General features: G+C 42.5%; 1 protein-coding gene across 1 annotated transcript in view; it reads right to left on the reverse strand.

The window, feature by feature from the left end:
• mfsd4aa (major facilitator superfamily domain containing 4Aa) overlaps positions 1-21447 on the reverse strand; it is a 61164-nt gene extending 39717 nt beyond the window's left edge. Inside the window, exon 1 of the mRNA XM_043716380.1 lies at positions 21094-21447. Coding sequence (XP_043572315.1) covers positions 21094-21320 — 227 coding nt within the window. The 5' untranslated portion in view covers positions 21321-21447. The remainder of the gene's footprint in view (positions 1-21093) is intronic.
• Positions 21448-23496: the final 2049 nt, after the last annotated feature.

Below are 23496 nucleotides of genomic sequence, written 5' to 3' on the forward strand. Positions count from 1 at the left end.
CTTGTAATTTTAAATAGACCTGTTGGGTTATAATCAGTCAGAACTGGTGTGAGTTCTGACTGTCCCAACTAACAGAATTTTCTCACTCTTAGCTTTGAGCTTTTCAAATACACAGTCCCCACCAGTCTCAACTGTACAGGAGACAGTGCCAAACTTCCAGGAGTCTTTTGTGAAGGAGTTCTTAAAGTCACCCCTGAACACTCTAGCTTTAACTATAAGGGTCTGCTCCCTTGTCCTGGGCTTCTCAGTGGAAATAATTTCTATGGATCTGGCAAGTGCACCCAATCCATTAACACTCTCTTCTCACATTATAAATGTTAACTTGCCCCTTGATTAGATTCCCTACAGTGTGGAAACAGGCCCTTCGGCCCAACAAGTCCACACCGACTCTCCGAAGAGTAACCCACACTAACCCACTTCCCCTCTGACTAATGCATCTAACACTATGGCCAATTCACCTAACCTGCACATCTTTGGACTGTGGGAGGAAACCGGAGCACCCGGAGGAAACCCACGCAGACACAGGGAGAGTGTGCAAACTCCACACAGACAGTTGTCCAAGGCTGGAATTGAACCTGGGACCCTGGTGCTGTGAGGCAGCAGTGCTAGCCACTGTGCCGCTTCAGAATTGCCCTGATGGACGCAAAGTTGTTAAAGCTTCAATAAAATGTGTTTGTTTTGCTCCCCAGCAATGCTCAAAATTTGTCGCAGAGTAGCACTCCTCCAGTACTGGCACAGACAGAGAGTTAGCTTACATTCTGCGCACAAGTCTTGGGAGTGAGACCTTAACATTCAACCTTCTGACCCTTTATTGTCTGTCCGCCCACCATTCCCATCTCCCACAAGTGCAGCTGCACTGAGTCGTACTTTCACAAGGGACTGCTGGGTTAGAAGGATTCGCAAAACATAGAAATACTTTGAAACTTGCTATTGTTAAGACATGCATTGAAATTCCACAATAGTGACTCATTAAAGTGAACAATCACTTCATTCAGCGTGGGTTACCCAGACTTAAGCGAAATAAACCTGGAATCATGATTTGAAATGACATTTGTACGTCAAGGGTTTTTAACAGAGGTAGGAGCAATACAATGGAAAGCACATTATTACTTTATTTGTTAAGTCATGTGCAGTTAAATCAACAATCAAAAACAAGTCATTATCAGCTGGGAACTGCACACAAATCACCAAAAGGACAATTGAAGGATATGTTATATTTAGTTAGGTTTTTCTTGCTGTAGTGATGGGGGGTGGGATATTGTGGGAAGGGGAGATGAGAAGCGGTCTAACTATGAATGGGACAAATAAACATAATTTAGAACCCGCACCTATGATGTTGACTAATCAGATTAAATGGGGCTTGCAAGTGTATAGAATTGGACTTGTATCATGCAATGTGACATTGGTATTGTTTAGAAGAGAGAAAGCTGGCACAAGGCAACATGAGGACTTGCTACAGGATGCACCTGGTAAAAGGAGACAGTCTGTGGGATCCTGATCAGACCATGGAGGGTTACAGGAGAAATAGTTAAGAGGCTATATGACCAAGAGTCAATCTTAAAAAACTGCACATTTTATATATTATATATTGCATTTATACAGCACTGTTTTGCAGCAACATTAAAACAAAAACTGATGCCAAGCCCAGAGTGAGCTATTTCATTGTGAATTATTTAGGCAGATAACCAAAACATTTATCAAAGTGGATGGTTTTAAGGAACATCAAACAAGATGGGGAGAGAGGTTTACTGAGCAAATTTGAGTTTCGACCGAGATAGCTGAAAGCACTGACATCAATGGTGCTGGAAAGGAGGTTAATGATAGCAAAATTCCAGAGTTGGAAGAAAGCAGATTTTACTGAAAGTTATCAAACTGTAAGGAGGAAGAGATAGGGAGAGGTGATGAGAAGGCAGACAATTTTGTCAAAATTCATGACTGGATTGTTGAAGAAAAGGTGGACTGAAGGGATACAGGAATGTGTTGGGTAAATTAGTTAGACTTACATGTATTCAAGGAATGTAAATGTCATCAGGCACTGTTTGGGGCAATTGATCTGTTTTTATGGAAAAACCTGTATTTGAGAAACTCCCAGTGAGCATGAAACCACAGACCAAAGTTGTTTGTGTTAGATAATCAGTCTCATTGACAAACCTAGAGTTTCAATGAACAAAAAAACTAACATCTGGTAACAAAGTTAGTGTTCTCCTGTATGTAGAATTTATGTTTGAGCCATAATGGCAGCCTTAGAGAATACAGCAGGAGAAAAGGTAAGGTAGAAGCTTAAGCATGATTCTATTAACTGGTAGAATAGGCTCAAGAAACTGAATGGCCTTATTTCTTAAAATCCGCCAAGAATTCTGCACTCCTTCCAGTCCTTGCTTATCTCCAATTTCTGTCACTACTGAACTTTCACTGATCTGGGTCCGAGACTTTGAAATTTCCCCTCAAAACCTCTCAGCTTCTCATTCCTTTAAGTTACATCTTAGACCCTACCTCACCTATCCTAATAGCTCTTTATGTGGCTCATAGTCAAATTGTCTTTGCTGACACCTTGTTAAAGCACCTTGGAACTTTTTTGCTATGCTACATAAACACAGATTGTTGCTGAGGTGGCATGGGGCGTTATTTCGCTTCCAGCTTTCAGATTTGCAAACAGTTAACATAGCCACTGGTCATTTACATTCATGACAAGAATACATTGACAACACATTCCATGACTCATGATTAACTGCAGTTGAAATTAGCCTGAAATGTTAGAAATAAATGAGAGGTGCGATTAAAGTTTTGATTTCAGTGCAGAGCTGGGCGGCTAAATCGTGCTGCCTTCACTGGGTGGAACATTATCACAAATAAATATACTCCTCAAAAAATTTGCCAAGTGAATTATTCAACTGAGAATCCAACTATGCAAACCAGTTCCACCCAACCACCACTCCCCCCCCCATTAGTACTGTGCAAATTAGTCTGGCCCTGACACTGCCAATACCTTCAAGAGTCCAGCAGCAGAAGGAATCACATGGTGAGGTATCATTGAGATGTAGCAGCCTGTACTGTATAGGCTTTAGAAGGGCTTTTGCCCGAAACCTCAATTCTCCTGCTCCTTGAATGCTGCCTCACCTGCTGTGCTTTTCCAGCGCCACACTCTCGACTCTGAAATCTCCAGCATCTGCAGTCCACACTTTCGCCCTGTACAGACTTTCCCTCAGGAGAAACTGGAGTCCAATTTCAATTCTGCTTTCTTCTGTAGTTTTCATGCTCTCTTTCACCTTTGACATTTGCACCTTCTACTGTGGGGGGCTCTAAGCTCCAGAACTCCCCCCTCCCCAAACCTATCTGGCCCCCACTAAAAATTAAGCACAATTTAAAACTTACCTTTTTGACAAAACCCTGCACTTAATATAACCTCCTGTGGCTCAGTAATAAATATTATTTGATAACTCTCCAATGAAGTGCTTTGCGATCTCCATGTTACTACGTTAAAGACACAATGTAAATGCAACTTGTTGTTCACAGCTATGAGTGGGCCATAGTGGAACAGTGTAATCCACTGTCTAATTGAGAAGGGCACTATCACTTATGGATCCCAAGATAAATCATGCATTTGCAAACTGGCAGCTGGACAGTTGCTTATTAGTAAGGTGGAATAAAATTAAAGGCAACTCACTTTCCACAAGCACATAGCCTTCCTTCTGTTGCTACATTTATTGGCATCTGCTTCTTTCACTAATGAGGAAATCATATTGACCATGGATCGAAGGGTCTGTTTCCATGCTGTACATCTCTATGACTATCTGAAGCTGAGACCCATGGGATAAATGGACTAACATCTACTATTAAGCGCCAAATCATATTGATGAGTTTAAAATCTAATATGATCTTGTTTGATCTGGTCAGTAAAACAGCAATTAAACTGTTAGATGCTATTGATCAATTGGTAATTGATTGGTAACAGTTTCTGCTGCATCAGAGAGATGATCATATCGAACAGAATTGTAAATAAGACCATCAATATTTCCAGCATAGAATAGTGGAACATTGGAGGAGGTCATTCAGCTCATTGTGCCTCAACAGACTGTTTGAAGAGCATCCTAGTTAATCCAGACTCTCATTCTTTCCTCATTGCCCTACAATCATTTTTCAGCAGGTACTTGCAAAAGCCATTATTGAATCTGTCTAGAATGCAATGCACTCCAAATCCTAACTAATCAAACTCCTCACCTCAAACAATGGTTACTGGACTTGAAGTGTTAACTCTTCTTTCTCTCCAGAGATGCTGACAGACCTGTTGTGTTTTTCCAGCAATTTCTGTTTTTGTTTCAGATTTTCAGCAGCCCCAGTTCTTTGTTTCATTTCATCTCAACTTTGATTCTTCTGCGGTCACTTTAAACCTGTGTCCTTTAGTCATTGGAAACAATTCTTCTTTACTTATCCAATTAAAACACTTGCTGATTTACAATACTTCTATCAGATCTCTTTTTAGCCTTATTGCTTCAACAGAAACAATCCCAGCTTCTCCAGTCTGTCCCATAGCTTCTGCCTGTCCCAATGCAGTGTTTCTCTTTGATACCCTCTCCAAAGCCTTCCTAAAATCAGGGGTTCCCAGAAACTGAACAATCTAGCTAGGATCAAATTTATATTTTCTACTGGTTTAGCATAATTTCCTGGCTTTGTATTGATAAAATCTGCCTTATTGAATACTTCAGGAGTACAAATAGATTCCATTGGGACCCGACTGCTTTCACTGGGGTAATTCAGAAGGTTCAAGATTTAGAACATAGAACATAGAAAAGTACAGCACAGAACAGGCCCTTTGGCACACGATGTTGTGCCGAGATTTAATCCTAATGTAAAATATAGTAACTTAACCTACGTACACCTCAACCCATGTGCATGTCCAGCAATCGCTTAAATGTCCCCAATGACTCTGCTTCCACCACCACCGCTGGCAATGCATTCCATGCATTCACAACTCTCTGTGTAAAGAACCTACCTCTGACGTCTCCTTTATACTCTCCTCCTAATATCTTCAAACTATGATTTCTCGTACCAGTCAATCCTGCCCTAGGGAAAAGCCTCTGGCTATTGACTATCTATTCCCCTCATTATTTTGTACACCTCGATCAGGTCTCCTCTCTTCCTCCTTCTCTCCGGACAGAAAAGTCCAAGCTTATTCAACCTCTCTTCATAAGGCAAGCCCTCCAGTCCAGGCAGCATCCTGGTAAACCTTCTTTGCACCCTCTCCAAAGCCTCTGTATCTTTCTTATAGTAGGTCGACCAGAATTGGACACAATATTCCAAGTGTGGTCTCACCAGGGACTTGTAGGGCTGCAGCAAAACCTCACGGCTCTTAAATTCGATCCCCCTGTTAATGAATGCCAAAACACCATATGCTTTTTTAACGACCCTATCCACTTGGGTGGCACCTTTACTTCTGTGTTCTGGGCCAGAGAGGACCAGGGGATAAAAGCAAGTAGGTATTCCAAACCTAAGTAAAACTAGCGTCTTTCTCAGCTGGTGTACCACAGCTTATTGTGGTGCCGTAGGTTAGGAAGAATGTGAAGATTTTGAAGGAAGTACAGAAAGGATTTACTAGAATGGGCCAAGTCTCCACTGGCATTGTAGCTCATTGTATGAAAAAGGTTCAATCAGCTCCACCTGATACAACACATCCTCAACCAAAATTAAAATGAAGTGTCATTTAATTCAACAAAGGTATAATCTTGCTCCAAGAGCTGATGAGAGGAATATCAAAAAAAACTTGATTAAAATCTAGTACAGATTACCATGTAAAGGTTGTGGTTGAAGCAGGGAACTAGAGTCTTAATGACCCAACTGCAGGAATTCCCACCAGAGACTCCATTCCAAAAGGAATTAGAGCATAGAACATAGGATTCATTGATTGTAAAGCTCTTGGGGATGTCACGAGGGCATGAAAGTTCTACCTAAATGTAAACACTCTTCCCCTCGTCTATTCTTTATCTTTTCAGATACTCCTTGGTATTGAAGGCAAGTTAAATTAAAATGGTGAAAGGGATTAGAAAAGCCAGAGTTGTATTCAAAGGTAAGGTCACCATAGTCTTCCAGATCATTGGGCTGCTCTCTCATTAGAGAGAGGGAGACGACTGGTGGTGGCTTAACCTGAGATTACCACACTTCAGGGCAGGAAGAGGTTGAGAAGGAGGACCCTGTGTGGTAACCTCAGCTGACACAGGAATTGTACCCATGGCTGTAGCACTACTCTACATTGTAAAACAGCTAGCCAACGGAGATAATCTACCCCTTGAGCTTGGACGATAAAGATTGCTTCAATTGATGCTTAAGACAGGACAGCACTGTGGCACAGTGGTTATCACTGCTGCTTCACAGTGCCAGAGACCCAGGTTCATTCCCAGCACTGGGTGACTGTCTGTATGGGTTTCCTCCGGGTGCTTCAGTTTCTTCCCACAGTCCAAAGGTATGCAGGTTAGGTGGATTGGCCATGCTAAATTGTCCTGTTGTGTGTAGGCTAGGTCGGTCAACTATGGCAAATGTTAGGGGGATGGGGTGGGATACTGTTTGAAGGGTCATTGAAGACTTGAATGGCCTCTATCTGCACTGTAAGGATCCTATGATTAAGGGAAACTGAGTGGATACATAGAGTAAAAACCAAAAGAATTGTGGATGCTGTAAATCAGAAATAACAACAGAAGTTGCTGGGAAAGCTCAGCAGGTCTGGCAACATCTGTGAAGAGAAATCAGAGTTAATGTCTCAGCTCGAGTGACCCTTCCTCAGACCTATTCAGACACCACTTCTACACACAAAGGTTTGGAATTCTTTTTTTGCAAACAGGTAAAGATGACAAATAAATTGTTAAATTTAAATCCTAAATTGTTTAAAAATTTTGTTAACCAAATGTATTCACAGAAATAAAACAAAGATGGGAATATAAAGTTAGGTGGCAGATTAGAATGCATTGCCTGGATATGTGGTGGAGGCAGGTTCAATGGAGGCCATTTAATGATTATTTGGACAGAAGTGGTGTGCGGGCAGAGGGGAAAAAGGAGATTGACTCTAGAAAGAGAGCTGGGGCAGACACAATGATCTGAATGCTTTCCTTCTATTCTGCAATTCTGTGAACACATTCTTAAGAAATCTTTTCATGTTTAAAGAAAGAAAGCACACTTGCATTTCAGGAGATGCAGTTAACCCAATGTAAGATGGAAGTTTCCATCTGTGAGGGACCCAAACAGAGGTCATAAATACAAGATAGCCAATAGGAAATTCAGAAGAAATCTTACAGGTCAGAGACTTGTGAGAATGTGGAAATTGCGACTACATAAGATGTTCACCTGAACTAATCTAAGTCAGGCAAGTGCATGGAAGGTGAAAGGAATCGAGGGGAAGATGAAGGCGGGTGTGTGCAGGCTGGTGTAAACATCAGCAGGGACCCACTGTGCCAGCTGCCCTGTCTCTTTTCTTTGGATTCTTTGTAATGTAGGAAGATCCTTGAATCATGGAAAAGGTTATGGTTAGAAGGAGGCTATTCAGCTAGACAACCCTGTACCTCTCACAAATCCTATCCCCACATTCTGCAGTGAGGCAGTCTTTATCAACAACAAGACTGAAAATCCCACTCCTCACTTGAAATGCAAGCCTCTTACACTCGCCCTTAGCCTCATTTAAGGCTCTTCTCGGTACTATCTTGAGCATTTCTGTGCGTCTTGTTGCTTGGCAACCAAAAATGGATGCAGTGTTTGAAATGCAATTCGACTAGAGCACTATAAAGTTTGATTATTAACTCCTTCTGGCCACATAGTACATCTTTCTATTGATCTTCTTAATGGTTTTTTCATATGGACTGGGTAGTGCTGAACTGAAAAAGATTCATAAAATTCAGAAATCCTTCTGTACAGCAGAAGGCCAGTCAGCCCATCTTTGAAAAGAAGATCTTATTAGCTTCACTCCCAAGGTCATTCTCAGTCTAGAAAATTTCTCCTTTGCACATATATTTCATGACCCTTTTGAAATTGCTATTAAATCAAGTGGTGCATTTCAGATCACAAAGATGTAAAAAAGACTCTAGCTCTTTTTTTGGGGAACCTTAAGACAGTGTCCTTGAATGTGAACTGCCTTATTGGTTTCCTATTCTAGTTTATCAAAAATTCTTCACAATTTCGATTACCTCTTCACTTTCCTGCTCTGAGGAGCATGATCCCTGTTTCATGACAGCCAGATAATTAATGGTGATCATCCCTGGCATTATTCTAATACATGTCTGTAGTCTCCTTTCAACTTTAATTTTGGTTACTTTAATATCATGCTGCTTATGTTGTCCATTTTCCTATCCAACATGTAGCATTTTACACTTCTTAACATTAAATTTGATCTTGCATTATTTTGTCCACCTGCATGTTTTGTTATGCAAATTCTAAGCTGCCTCTTCTGATAAAGTGTTGGCCCATCAAATTTGCCAACATCTAAAAATTTATTACTTTCTAAGTGCCCCTTTTTCAGTTCCAGGTTGCATTTAGAATTCAGTTCTGGGCACTGCACCTTAGAAAGGATATATCTGCCTTGGAGAGAGTGCTGTGCGGAATCACCAGTGTGACACCACATCTAAAAGAGTAAATTATATGAGCAAATATTTATATTCCCTCAATTATAAAAAATTAATGGGTGAGCTCATTAACATGCTTAGAGTTGATGGATTTGCTAAAGTTAAACAATTTCTTTGGGATGGAAGTCTAAGACAAGGGGGCATAATCTTAAAAATAAAGCCAGGTCATTCAGGAATGATATCAGGAAGAAATCTTTCTCACAAGGAGCAATCAAAATCTGGAATTCCATCCCTCAAGAGCTTTTGAAAGGGATCATGTGAACACTTCAAAACTCAGATTGACGAAACAACAGAATAAATGGCATTTGTAAATGATAATACAAGCTGTGGGATGAAGGTGGGTTCGTGGAGATAAAATACAAATTTGTAATGAACTAACTGAATGTTGGCAGAGTTGAGGGGCTGAATAGTCTCTATTCCTATGATAGCAGGGTCCTGAGTACCAGTGATGTAAACGATACTTCCTCAAGTGCAATACCAGAGAGGCATAAGGGCAACTTGTCCAATACATTGCCCAATTAGAGCCACTGTATTTGTAGATACTGCTTGGCAAGTAGACAGTGCAGTCAGTACAAACTGTAATGTTGCACCATTAACATTAATGTGACACAAAAACACACTGAAGCTACTCGACAAAGTCAGGCCATTTGGTCCAAAAGTAGCCTCATGTCAGTTTTACCCTGCTACATCAACTGCCATATTGCATGCCTGTGGCAAGCAAGAGAGATTGGGATGGCAATAGCATAGTGCTAATGGCTATGGGCTAGTCATCTTGGAGTCCCAGTCTAAGGCTCTGAGGGCTGGGGTTCAGATCCCACCATGGTAACTGGAGAATTTAAATCAATAAGAACTGGAACATAAATCTAGACCCACTAAGGCTGACCATAAAACTCTTGCTAATTGTTGTAAAAATCCATCTGACTCACCAATGGGAAGGAAATCAGTTGTCCTTACCTGGTGTGATCTACATGTGACTCCAGGTCCACAGCAATGTGGTTGACTCTCAACTGCTGTCAATTAGTTTAGCACTCAGTTCAAGGGTAACTAGGGGTGGGCAATAAATGCCCACATCCCATGATAAGAATAAATAAAGTACAGGAGACCAATTATGTGACTTCCTGATTGAATGGTTTAGGTCCACAGTCTGAGGTGTGTTATCAAAGGGAGTTTTCTCCGTGTGGAGATCCTCCGTTTTAGCCAAGTACTTTATAAGCTGTGAAGCCAATTTGGGCAATGTGAGATTTCTGAAGGTGTTATGTCAATATATTCATATGATAATGAAAGGTAACGCCTGATCGGACATTAAAAACAAATTTAAAGGAATAAAGACCTTTGTAGCACTTTTCAAGGACTCCGGATGCCCTAAAGCACTTGCCAGCTAATGAGGTACGTTTTGCAGTGTGGGCACGGTTGAAATGTGGCAAATGTGATCACAAATTTACATAAGCTCACATAATCCATGACATGCCAACGATCAGATAAACTGGTTCAGTGATGTTGATATAACAACTAGGGCGCCAGAGTGAACTCTCCCACAGCCTTCAACACACAGCTCTCGGAACTTTATGACCAACTGCTCAAATCGCGAGAGTTGGTCTTTTCAAACAGGTTTGGATGTATGCATAAAAAGGTGAAATTTGCAGGGCTGTAGGGTAGGAATACAGGAGAGGAATTAACAGAAAGTTCATAAAATCCTATAGTGTAGAAGCAGGTCATTCAGCCCACTGAGTTCATATTGACCCCCTATCAACTACCATACTGCAGGTGTATGGCAAAGATGTGAACAGAGAGATGGGGCGGTAGTAGCATAGTAATAACGGCTATGGCTGAGTCATCTGGAGTCCCAGTCCTCGGATGCTGCCTGAATTGCTGTGCTCTTCCAGCACCACTAATCCAGAATAACGGCTATGGCTGAGTCATCTGGAGTCCCAGTCTAAGCTACCGAGGGCTGGGGTTCAAATTCCACCATGGTAACTGGTAGAATTCAAATCCAAGTAATAAGATCTGGAATATAAACCTAATCTCACTAAGGCTGACCATAAAACACTTAATAACCTCCTTAGTCTATTCTTGTAACCCTGCATTTCTCATGGCTAACCCACCTAACCTACATACAAAAGTTGGGAAGATGTTTCCATTGGCAGGAGAGACAAGGACCAGAGGGCACAGCCTTAGAGTAAAGGGAAGACCTCTTAGAACAGAGATAAGGAGGAACTTCTTCAGCCAGAGAGCAGTGGATCTATGGAACTCATTGACACAGAAGGCTGTGGAGGCCAGGTCAGAAAGTATATTGAAAACAGAGATAGATAAGATCTTGATTGCCAAGGGTATCAAAGGTTATGGAGAGAAGACAGGAAAATGGGGTTAAAAAACGTATCAGCCATGATTGAATGACAGAGCTCATCTGATGGGCCAAATGGCCTAATGTATGCTTCTATGTCTTATCCTTGGATACAACAGGCAATTTAGCATGGCCAATCCTCCACACTGGGTGAATACTGGAGCAACCAGAGGAAACTCACACAGACACAGGGAGAATGTGCAAACTCCTCACAGACAGTCACCTAAGGCTGGAATCAAAATCAGGTCCGTGGTACCGTGAGGTAGCAGTGTTAACCACTGAGCTACCATGTTTCCACATTCCTTCAAAAAGAAAAATATTTTGCATGGTTCCAGATTTACATCCTCACTCGTGAGAGTTCATCTGATCCTGCCTTAGCCCATTAGCTGCTGAGATTCTCATCCATGCATTGGCCACCTCCAAATTCAATTATTTTGAATACATTTCTGCTCAATCTCCCATCTGACACTGTTTAAGCTTCACACGTACCCTAACCCACTCCAGCTCCCATTCACACATTACCTCTGTGTTCACTGACGAATATCGGCTTGCAGCCCAGCAAGGTCTTAAACATAAAATCTTCACATTCAAGTCCTTACACATTTGTACCTCTTACCTGAAGTCTTACATTCTCCCAGGTCTCTGCACTTTTCCAATACTGGCAATATGTGCCTCCCTGGTTTTTTTCCAAATCAGAGCTGAAAATGTGTTGCTGGAAAAGCGCAGCAGGTCAGGCAGCATCCAAGGAGCAGGAGAATCGATGTTTCGGGCATGAGCCCTTCTTCAGGAATCATGCCCGAAACGTTGATTCTCCTGTTCCTTGGATGCTGCCTGACCTGCTGCACTTTTCCAGCAACACATTTTCAGCTCTGATCTCCAGCATCTGCAGTCCTCACTTTCTCCTTTTTTCCAAATCACTCAACTATTGGAAGTGGAGTCTTTACCTGTCTGGATGCTACAACCTCTGGAATTTTCTCCATAAACTTTCTGCCTCTCCACATCTTCCTGCTCCATTTAAAATGATTCTGAATACTTAACTCTGGACAAACTTTGCAATGCCTGGCCTAAATTCTTCTGGATGCAGTAGCACTGAACATTTACCTGACTATATTGCTGTAAAGAGCTTTGAGAAATTCTACTACACGCTGCTATATAAATCCAAGTTGTTACTGTAGATACATTTAGCATAACACAGCCAGACAGAATATATTGTTCTTTTGAAGCAAGTTTTGGTATAAAGTTATTGGGCTGTCTTTGACAATCCATCAAGAGCTAAATCAATGGAGAGAAAAAAAATATCTCTGTGAGGTGTTAGTCCAACAGGTTTAATTGGAAGCACTAGCTTTCAGAGCACCACTCCTTCACCAGGTGGTTGTGGTCCATATCCACCTGATGAGGGAGCGACGCTCCGAAAGCTAGTGCTTCCAATTAAACCTGTTGGACTAATACCTGGTGTTGTGTGATTTTTAACTTTGTACACCCCAGTCCAAAACTGGCATCTCCAAATCTGTGAGGTGGGTGGTTGAGTTCAAAACTGTAGGGTTTGGCGAGTTAGGAGACCAGTTCAACAGGTTCTTGCATTTCTCTATACATACAGGCATTGACAGCAGCATTGATCACAACTGAATTGGACGTGTACTTTTATGTTTTTGTCAATTTCTTAACATTTTGGACGGGTGTGTTGTGTCAACTCTCCTTTTCTTAGACAGGGTACCAGGGTTGGATGATCAGCCATAATCATATTGAATGGCAGAGGAGGCTTGATGGGCCCAATGGCCTACTCTTGCTTCAATAATTTTGGACATTTCTGTTCCGCTGGTGCCACAAGTGAGCCTGCAGTGGGCAGCTTGTTGTAAATTGGCTGCTGCAGTATCAGTCACTAAATCGGTGCACTGCACACATCAAACTCAGTTTCTAAACAGATCACGAGTTGCATACAAAAAGTTACTTGGAACCTTAGATAGTTTCATTCTTTTTACATGCCCTGTCCCCCTGAGTACTACTTACTCATCACATCCATCTCTGTTGGCTTGCCCTAGTTCCTTCTCCCCAAGTTCACAGGCTGTGAAACTCTCAACTTCAGCTTCAAGCCCACCCACGGGCCTTTGTTTACTAACAGTGGCTAACACATGTCTGTCACTGAGTCAGTACAGACACAATGGGCCAAATGGCCTCTTTATGTGCTGTGGCCATTCTATAGCAACCTGCAGCTAAAACGGTTTCTTTACTGGTTCTAAGATTTACGTTTGCAAATGTTGTGGCTATGCAATTGGCTAGAAACAAAGTCATTATACCTTGTAAAGAAAACCACATCCGGGATGCTGGAAAATCAAAATACCTTCCAGCGTTAGAGCCAAGGTAGGTGCCTCTCTTGATTTAAGAAAAATAAGTTTGACTGTCAACACCAACTGAAGTACACATTAATTACTTTAGCCAGACATACAGATTTTTTTTTCAAAAGCTGTGAAGCTTGTAAGTATTGATATTCAAAGAGATGTGGGTGTGTCAGGACAGGGGAACAGAAAGTCAGTATATAATTGCAGCAAGCAATTTAGAAGGCAAATGGTATGTTGGCCTTTATTGCAGAGAATTCAAGCACATGCATAAAGACGCATTGTTCCAATTATGCATTTACAAGTGGCCACATCTGGTGTAGTCTGCATATTTTTAATGCCCTTGTCAGCAGTGCAGCAAGAGTTCCCCACATTGGTCCCTGGGAGTTGTTCAGAGATGAGGGGGAGTAAGGTGGGCTTATGTTATCTGCAGGCAAATGTGAGGACTGCTCTTATGTTATCTGTAGTTTAGAAGAATCCAAAGCGATCTCACTGAAACATACATAATTCTAAAAGGACTTGATGGGGTAGATGCTGACTGATTGTTTTAGATATCTCAGCCAGTGAAAACAGAGGCACAGACTTGGGGAAATGGGTCAATCATTTAAGACTGAGATGAGAAATACTTCATTCAAACCAATAGGTGGATGTGGGCCATTCAACTTTGAGTATATGGACCACTAAACCATAAGATATAGGAACAATATTAGTCCATTCGGCCCATTGAGTCTGCTCCACCATTCGATCATGGTTGATATGCTTCTTAATCCCATTCTACTGCCTTCTCTCCAAAACCCTTGATCCCCTTACTATTCAAGAGCCCATCTATTCTGTCTTATATATGTTCAATGGCTTGGTCTTCACACCCCTCTGCAGCAATGCGTTCCACAGATTCACCATCCTCTGGCTGAAGAAATTCCTCTTCATTTCAATTCTAAAGGGTCATCCCTTCTGAGTCTTCATTTTATGGTCTCTCCTGCTAGTGGAAACATCTCCTCTATATCCAATATTCAGGCCTCTCAGTATTCTGTAAGATTCAATTAAACTCCCTCCCTCATCCGTCTACACTGTAGTACATCTGTTCTTATATTCTAGCTCACTTGAAATGAATGCTAACACTGTATTTGCCCTCCTAGCTACCAAATTAACCTGCATGTTAACCTTAAGAGAATCCTGAATTAGCACTCCTTATTCCTTCGTGTTTCAGATTTCTGAGGCCCTTCCCCATTTAAAAAAATAGTCTGCACCTTGATTCTTTCTACTAAAGTGCATAACCTCACACTTTCCCACTTTGTACAGTTCTGTTCCTGACAGCCAAACTTTATTTACACTATAGTTATGACCAGGACTAAAATTAATATAAGTGTGTTTGATCCCAATCATCACTGTAAATAGTCTGCACCCTGTAAAAGACAGCCTGTAAGTTCAACCCAACCTCTGTGGCAAATTTCTATGTCAACAATATCTGCTGCTAATGAAGTAAACCATCCCAGACAGCTTCATAAGTGTATTATCACAAAAAAATCTGACTCTGAACTACACAAGATGATATTATAAACAAGTGACCAATGCTTGGTCAGAGGTATGGGTCTTTAAGGATCATCTTAAAGAGTGAGAGAAAATGGTTGAGAAGCAGAGAGGTTCAGAATGAGAATTGCGGTGTTTAGGATACAGGCAGCTGTAAGTGTGGCCGTCAAATGGAGGAGTGATATGTGACATAAATCGGGAACTCCTTCCCACAAAAGGTTGTGGATGCCAGCGATTAAAGAGCATTCAAAACGAGCCTGACAGATTTTGAATGGGGAAAGGTTTCCAGAAATAGGAGGGACAGGTGTTATAAAGAGCTGAGATGCTGATCAACCCTGATTTAACCGAATGAGCAAGCAGATCCTTGAGTAATATTGTCTCCTTCGATTCTATGTCCCTATATTAATATATACAATTCAACAGTTTAATTCAACTTGAAAGCAAGTGATCCTTGCTCCATACTGCCATTCCATTAAATGCACAACAGACGTTGCGCCCTTGTTCCAAACTGGTTGGTTACCTATGACCCCAATCTCATTCCTAGTTTTACATTTTCCACTGCCACAACTTTGAAGTTCCATCTGTTCTAAATGTTTCCAATAGTGTATATTGGGAATCTCAGGATTCCCAATTCCCACCAGTACTTCAGCAAAGAATCAATGTATTGTCCAAAAACTGTCAGCTCTAAGCACAGCACAGCCTATTGGATTCTTGGTGATCATCTTATATCAATCACTTCTGGCTATGCTTTTTCCCCATAAAGAGAAAAGAAAATATTCTCTTCGTATCCCCTCAATTAAAGCCATTGGTAGTTTTAAAGACCACTATTAGGTCACTCCTTGGCCATCTTCCTTCAAGAGAATTAGACCAATCCTTTCCTGATATTGTTAGCCTCATGTTTCATTCTTACACTTCTGATCTCTCCACAGTCCCTTTATATCTTTCACCTGATAGTAACCAGAAACGCAGTAATGCTTTAAATGTGGTCAAACTAAAGTTTGATAAAAATTTGGCATACCTTCTCTCCTTTTCAATTCTGTATCCTAGAAATAAGACCTACTAGGAGAAAGTGAGGACTGCATATGCTGGAGTATCAGAGTTGAAAAATGTGGTGCTGGAAAAACACAGCAGGCCAGGTAGCATCCGAGGAGCAGGAGAATCGACGTTTCGGGCATAAGTCCTTCTTCAGGAATCCCGAAACGTCGATTCTCCTGCTCCTCAGAAGCTGCCTGGCCTGCTGTGTTTTTCCAGCACCACATTTTTCAAATAAGACCTACTAATCAATTTAGTTTTATGTTACTGGGCACGTAGTCAGGCTAGGCAAATGACCCAGAATGATGAGTTCAAATTCCACTGCAGCAGGAAGGGAATTTCAATTTAGTTAATTATATAAATCTTAAATAAAGGCCACTATCAGTGTCACTGCCTGGAAATGTGGTGGAGACACATTCAAATCAAGAGAACTTTGAATGATTATTTGAATAGAAATGGTTTGTAGGAATAAGGCAGGACATTGGCTCTTGGTAATAGAACCAACTCAGGAACTATAGGTTGAAAGGCTATGATTAATGACTATGGACAGGATGTAATGTGTCCGCTAGTTGGAGGAGCCTGCATCAGCTCACTGGGGCCTAACTGAACTAAATGCCCATCAGGCATTTAACTGGCTGATGGGACTCATTGCAGCTCATGTGGACATGCAGGAGGCTAGAAGAACACAGCAAGCCAAGCAGCATCAGGAGGTGGAGAAGTCAATGTTTCAGATGTAACACTTCACCTCCTGATGCTGCCTGGCTTGCTGTGTTCTTCCAGCCTCTTGCCTGGTTACTTTGGATTCCAGCATCAGCAGTTGTTTTTGTCTCATTGCAGCTCATGCCAGTCTGTTCACCAGGATCACAGAACCCCTGCAGTGTGAAAGCAGGCCATTTGGTCCATCACTTCCACATCAACTCTCCAAACTGCATCCCATCCAGACCCACCCCCCCATCCCTGTAACCCTGCATTTCCCCATGGCTATTCATCCCAACCTGCACATCTTTTGAGGGGGAGACTCATGCTGACGTAGGGAGAACATGCAAATTCTACACAGTCACCCCAGGGCGGAATTGAACTCAGGTCCCTGACACTGTGAAGCATGAATGTTAACCACTGATCCACTGTGGTACCCTTAAATGACCCCCCAGGCCAGATCTGAGTGAGGGTGGGATGGAGGGTCATGGAGTTGGGAGGTTTGGGGTGGGATGGGGAGGAATGGGTTGAACCTGGATGCAGGGCCAGAGATGTGGCATTCAGCAGCTATCCTCTGCGTGACCTCAGGTGTTGTTTGATTTGGCACTAAGTGCCTTTGAAAGTGGGACCCCCCTGTGCTCAAGAAGATCACAAGCAAACTCAACAGGCTTTCTGGGAGCATGGGCAAATCATTCCATTCTCAGTTAATCCCTGATGTATCATTAAATTCAGCTGGATGCAGGTGTCAATTGGCTGCTTCACGAATCTAACTGAGATCTGCTAGCAAGCGGCTGAATTGAACATTTAATAACTGCTCGTCTGGCCAGAGGCACCCAAAAGAAAAGTACAAGAGTTAAGTTCTGGATTGACACATGGCACTAAACAACACAGCAGATTGAGAGTTTAAATCAAACTTGAGATACTGGAGGACAAAATCTCAGCTGACCCTCCAGTGCACTACAGAAGGTATGCTGTGTTGTTGGAGGTACTCTCTTTTGGATGAGACAATAAACCTCATCTGTCCTCTCAGATGGTCATAACAGAATCATTAGCACCATTTTGAAGAAGAAGAAAGGGCGTGCTGACTAATACTTACTCTTCAAATCACATCAGTAAAGATTGTCGCATTGTCACTGTCGTGTCACAGCTTAAGGGATTTTTGTGCAGGTAAATTACTTGCTGTGTTTCATAAAATACAACTGTATATACTGTACAACACGCAATCAGCTGCAGACGGATTTCAAACATCCTAAAACATCTGTTTTCTCCTTCTTTCTTCTCCAGATAAAGTGTTCAGATAAATCCTGGAATTAGTGAGATTCTACAACCATCATTCTGGGTGTATGAATTTAAATGGGCTTGATTACTTTTCTCAGCCTTAGCTTTAAGAATCTTAGAGACAGAGTTATGCAGTATGGAAACAGATCCTTTGGTCCAACTCATCCATGTTGACTAGATATCCTTAACAAGTCCCACTTAACAGCATTTGGCCTATGTCCCCCTAAGTGCTTATTATTCATATACCCATCCAGATGCCTTTTAATTGTAATTGTAACAACCTCCACCATTTCCTCTGGCAGTTCATTCCATACATGTACCACACTCTGCATGAAAAAGTTTCCCCTTAGGTCCCTTTTAATCTTTCCCTTCTCACCTTAAACTTATGCCCTCTGGTTCTGAACACACCTCTCCTGGGGAAAAGACCTTGAGTATTCACCCTGTCCATACCTTCCACATTCTCTTCAAGTCACTCCTTACCCACTGACTTGGAGATATGTCACTGTTCCTTCACTGTCACTTGGTCAAATTCCAGGAACACTCACCCTAACAGCACTATGGGTTTTTCCATACCCTGAAAACTGCAACAGTTCAAGAAAGCAGCTCACCCCCACCCACTCAAAGACAACTAGGCAATAAACATTAGCCTAGCCAGCAATGCCCACAACCCCAACGTGAATAAAAATGGAATAAAGTTCATGCAAGGATGGTGGGAAAAGCTTCTTATCAAATACAGGAGCAAGTTCAAATGGCTTACTCCTGCCCCCAAACAATGTTTATTTACATTTTTCCATTCACTTGTGCGATGTGGGCAGGACTGGCTGGCTTGCATTTATTGCCTATCCCGAGCTCATTACCATCATCTCAAGGGCTACCGTGAGTGAACAACAAAAAAAAAACAACTTTCAATAAAAAGTCTCTAGATTAATATTTGAGAAAGAAAGATTTGTAGGGCTTTGGAGAAAAATCAGAAAGTTGGAAATTTTGGACAATTCCTTCAAAGAGCTAGCACAGACATCATAGATTGAATGGCCTCTTCCAGTAATTAAAAAGAAATTTATGAACTTTATGGGAGTGTCTATTCTCCTAACACCTGAATTTGGGGATTACAACTGCACTGCTTCTAGAACTTTCTATCACTTATTCACAGCCCACATCAAGCAGTGTAATCTGTTAAAAATGCACACACAATGAGAGATTTGGTATTTTCTCTCAAGAGGAGATCAAGGTGAAAATTGTTTTGTTAAAATTCACGACCTGTTGACGTTTGCACACAATCTTATCGTCTACAGATTAAAATGTTTCACCTCTGTCCTTTGCGAATGTAACTATTCTTTCAAATTGAAATGGGGAGGAATTCCAGGTTAAATGGAATAGAACTGAAAATTAACCATGTCAATCCCAGAATAAATTGGATAGAGTCAAAATCAATTCCCTAAAAATTAAACGATTGGCAAAATAGGGATTAACTCTCAGTCCTTTGAATATTCATAGTCCCCAGTATTGCTGGAATTAATTTACTTTCTAGCACTTCAAACTACAGGAGATCATTCAAATTAGTCCATATCACAACAGACGGAATGGGAAAGTAGATTGAACAGAGTTTAGCACCTCTCATACCTCACCTTTCCTAAAGTTGAGGTCACCCAAAACTGCTCATGATCTTTTTGTTGTAAACTGCCCATGGCCTAAACATGCCTCCGAACATAATTCATCCATAACCTCTGTGCTCACTGGATAAGCAACGAAATTTCAAAATCATTGTTTTTAAATCCTCTCATTGCTTTGCTCCCCCCTACCTATATATTATTATTGTAAAGGTGGCACGATGGCTCAGTGGTTAGCATTGTTGTCTCACAGCGCCAGGGACCTGGGCTTGATTCCACCCATGGGTGACTGTCTGTTTGGAGTTTGCACATTCTCCCCATGTCTGCATTGAGTTTTATCCCACAGTTCAAAGATGTACTGGTTTAGTGGACTGACCATGCTGAATTGCCCATAGTGTCCAGGGATGCATAGGGTAGATTAATCATGGGAAATATAGGGATACAGGGATAGGGTAGGGAGTGGGGTTTGGGTGAGATTCCCCTTAGAGGGTTGGTGTGGACTCAATGGGCCGAATGGCCTGCTCCCACACTGTAGGGATTCTATGAATTAGAAATTTCTGTACTAGGACTATTCCAACATCCTGATTTGTAGACGTTACTGGCAAAAGCAACCTGCCTTGTCCATCAGTAACAGTCCTTCAGAAGGGGACGGTTGAAGTCAGTACGGTGTCAGTAAATGTAGGGTATTGTTAGCCATACATAGTCATAGAATGGCACAGCATGGAAATAGACCCTTCAGTCCAACTTGTCCATACCAACCAGATATCCCAACATGAAGGGGCTTCAGGATTTTGAGTTAACAACAATGAAGAGAGTGATCTGGTTCCGAGTCCGGACGGTACATGGCTTGGAAGGAAACTTGCAGGTCGAGGCATTCAAGTGTATTTATTACCTGGTTGCACCCAGAATGACTATGCTACTGTGCAACCTGTTCAGCTGTAAGGTATTTTGAGACGATTGTACTGAGGGAAAGGTATTAACGAAATGCAGATCGAGTATTCTAATTTTTAGTCACTGTGCCTGAGATACTGGGGTCCAAAAGATGACCAATAAATGCTGGCCTTGCCATCGATACCCTAATCCTGTGAACAAACAGCAAGAGAGGTCCAAATCTCTCCCCAAAACTTGCCACCTCTCTCCCCCCCCCCCCACCTGCCCAAAGTCTAGTGACGTCTTTTAATGTTTCCTTAGCAAGTCACATGTCAACTTTTACTGGATTAGGAGAACTTCAATAGCTTACCTTCCATCCTTCTCATGGGTAGTGAGAGGAGGGGGTGAGGATGGGGAAATAAAAACTAACAATTGCAAAGTACGATCCCAAAGGAAACTGATTATTTTTTAAAAAAAAATACAGTATTTGATTCAACCGGTGTGAATGCCGAAAGCCGGATTACAAACGGGCTGTGCAATATCAACCATAGTCCCAAAAGTCTGATCCAAAGTAGTGAATAGGAATTCCATGCCATTATAAGTGAACTTGATTTATGCCAATATTTGTAATCCAATGGATTCCCTCGGCTGACTGTAAACTAATGCAGTTAAAGTAGCAAACAGCCAATTCCAGAGACAGAAAGACAAAGCAAACACTGAAGATTGGGGGAAAACAAGGGGGGAATATTAGAAGATGGGAGATTATGAAACAGGGACAAGTACAAGCCCCTGGCTAATGCAAAAAGCCTCACGTTTTCTTGAAGACGCCGCCAATGATTGTCCCGACGAGGACGCAGAAGTTCTGCGCAAAGAAGACCCAGGTGATCTGTTGCAGGCTGGAGTGGGTCTGACAGCGGAGGTCGAGCAGGGTCGGCCCCAGGAAAGCCATGCACAGCCCAAAGGAGCAGAAGGCGCTCCACAGGGTCAGGGTGGGCTGAAGGTTCCGCTTGAAGAGTCCCCAGCGGCGGTCGTCCCACATCTCCCAAGGCACTGCTCAGAAAGGGGCAACTCAACTCAACTCAACAAACTGGCGTGTGAAATTACAGCGCTGCCTCTGCTCTGTTGCTACTTAATGGATTAAGACTCCACCTCCAGCAGGTTCTGAGTTCACCAGCCAGCCCCTCTCGGTTTTATACTCTGCTTCTGCCAGGTATTAACCCTTTGCTCACACACCCCTATGCCAGGACTTTGCACTGTTGTACTCTGATGTAAACCCCTGGGCAGTAATTAATGGTTCACCCACCGCGGGGGTGAGAGTTACTCAGTGCCTTTCACAATCAAAATATTGGACAAGACTTCCAGTTTCCTTAAACTGTTAGCGAGTTCGGTTACACGCATGAGCAGCAGTTAATGTTTCGTTTCGCTGCAGTTAAACTGGTAAAAGAACAAGTTACAGCTTAACGTGGGGGCAGTTAGTGTATTTTCAATGGCAGGTTGAAGCTATAACCAACCACTCACTCTCCCCCTTCCCACAAAGTCAGCATTTGTAGCCCATTCCCCTATCGCCACTTGAATTGTGGGTCTTGCCTTTCAGAGGGCAGTTAAGAATCAACCACATGGTTATGGGTTTGGAGTCACATGTAGGTCAGACCATGAAGAATAGCAGATTTCTTTCCTTGAAGGGCATTAATGAACCAGATGGGTTTGCAGAGTGGCTCAGTGGTTAGCACTGCTGCCTTGCAGCGCCAGCTACCTGGGTTCACTGTCTGTGTGAAGGTTGCACGTTCTTCCTGTGTCTACGTGGGTTTCCTCCGAGTGTTCCCACAGTCCAAAGCTGTGCTGGTTAGATGGGTTGCCCATGGTGTCCAAGGCTGGGTGGGTTAGCCGTGGGAAATACGGGGTGGGTCTGATTGGGATGCTGTTTGGAGGGCCCCTGCTCTGGATGGTCTGTTTCCACATGTCAGGATTCAATGAGGAAACGTTCTACGAATCTCTCAAGTTTACAGTTGTAATTACTTAAATATCTGATGTTGCTAATTGAAATGAAATTCTACTCGATGCCCTGGCTGGATTAGAACCTGTGCCCCAACAGAATATGGGCAACTAAATTATTTGCCAGTCTAGAGTCATTACTGATACAACACTGATCACACAACAGTGCAGATTCAGTAGGAAGTACTGGTTGAGTTACAAGTGGATGTAAAAGATCCCATGCACTAAGTTTTTTCGAAAAAATGCCCTCTGGGATCTGGTCATTAGTTTTCCCTCATAGAATCCCTCCAATCTGGAAGCAGGCCATTCGGCCCATTGTGTCCCCACCATGAGTACACCATTCTACCCCTGCGTTTCCCATGGCTAACCCACTTGGCCTGCACATCCCAGACACTGCAGGAAATTTAGCATGGCCAATCCACCCTAACCTGCACATCTTTGGACTGTGGGAGGAAACCCACACAGACAATGGGAGAGTGTGCAAACTCCACACAGACAGTCACCCGAACTGGAATCAAACCCAGGTCCCTGATGTTCTGAGGCAGCAGTGCTAACCACTGAGCCACCATGCTGCCCCATGCCCTCAACAACTTTTGTTTGGACTGGTTAGCTGCTCATTATCCACAATGGTGCATTCAGGAAATGTTGGTATCCTAGCAAGGTCAGCATTGTTGCCCATCCCTAACTGGTCTTGTAAAGGAGACAATGAGCTACCCTCTCAAACTGCTGCAGTCCATTGGTGTAAAGACACCCACAGTGCTGTTAGGGAGGAAGTTCCAGGATTTTGACCCACCAACACTGAAGGAACAGTGATATATTTCCAAGTCAGGAATGGGGAGTGGCTTGGAGGGGGGTTTACAGCTTTTGGGATGTCCATGCAGCTCTTGCCCTTGCTGTGTGCAAATTGACAGCCGGGCTTCCGTAGTTACAGCAACAACTGCACTTGGTGGCATTTTGAAGTATATTAAAATGTATGGAGACAGTGAAAGAAGTAGATTCTTTAATGAAAACCAATCATTTTCTTTCTTCTTTGAACTTTCCCGAATGACGTTTGAGATTTTTTTCTACAGGAATACATAAGAATTAGGGCGGCACGGTGGCTCAGTGGTTAGCACTGCTGCCTCATGGTCCCAGGTTCGATTCCAGCCTCAGGCGACTGTCTGTGTGGAGTTTGCACATTCTCCCTGTGTCTGCGTGGGTTTCCTCTGTATGCTTTGGTTTCC

Source organism: Chiloscyllium plagiosum, chromosome 26 (assembly GCF_004010195.1).
Source record: "Chiloscyllium plagiosum isolate BGI_BamShark_2017 chromosome 26, ASM401019v2, whole genome shotgun sequence".
Taxonomy (NCBI): Eukaryota; Metazoa; Chordata; class Chondrichthyes; order Orectolobiformes; family Hemiscylliidae; genus Chiloscyllium; species Chiloscyllium plagiosum.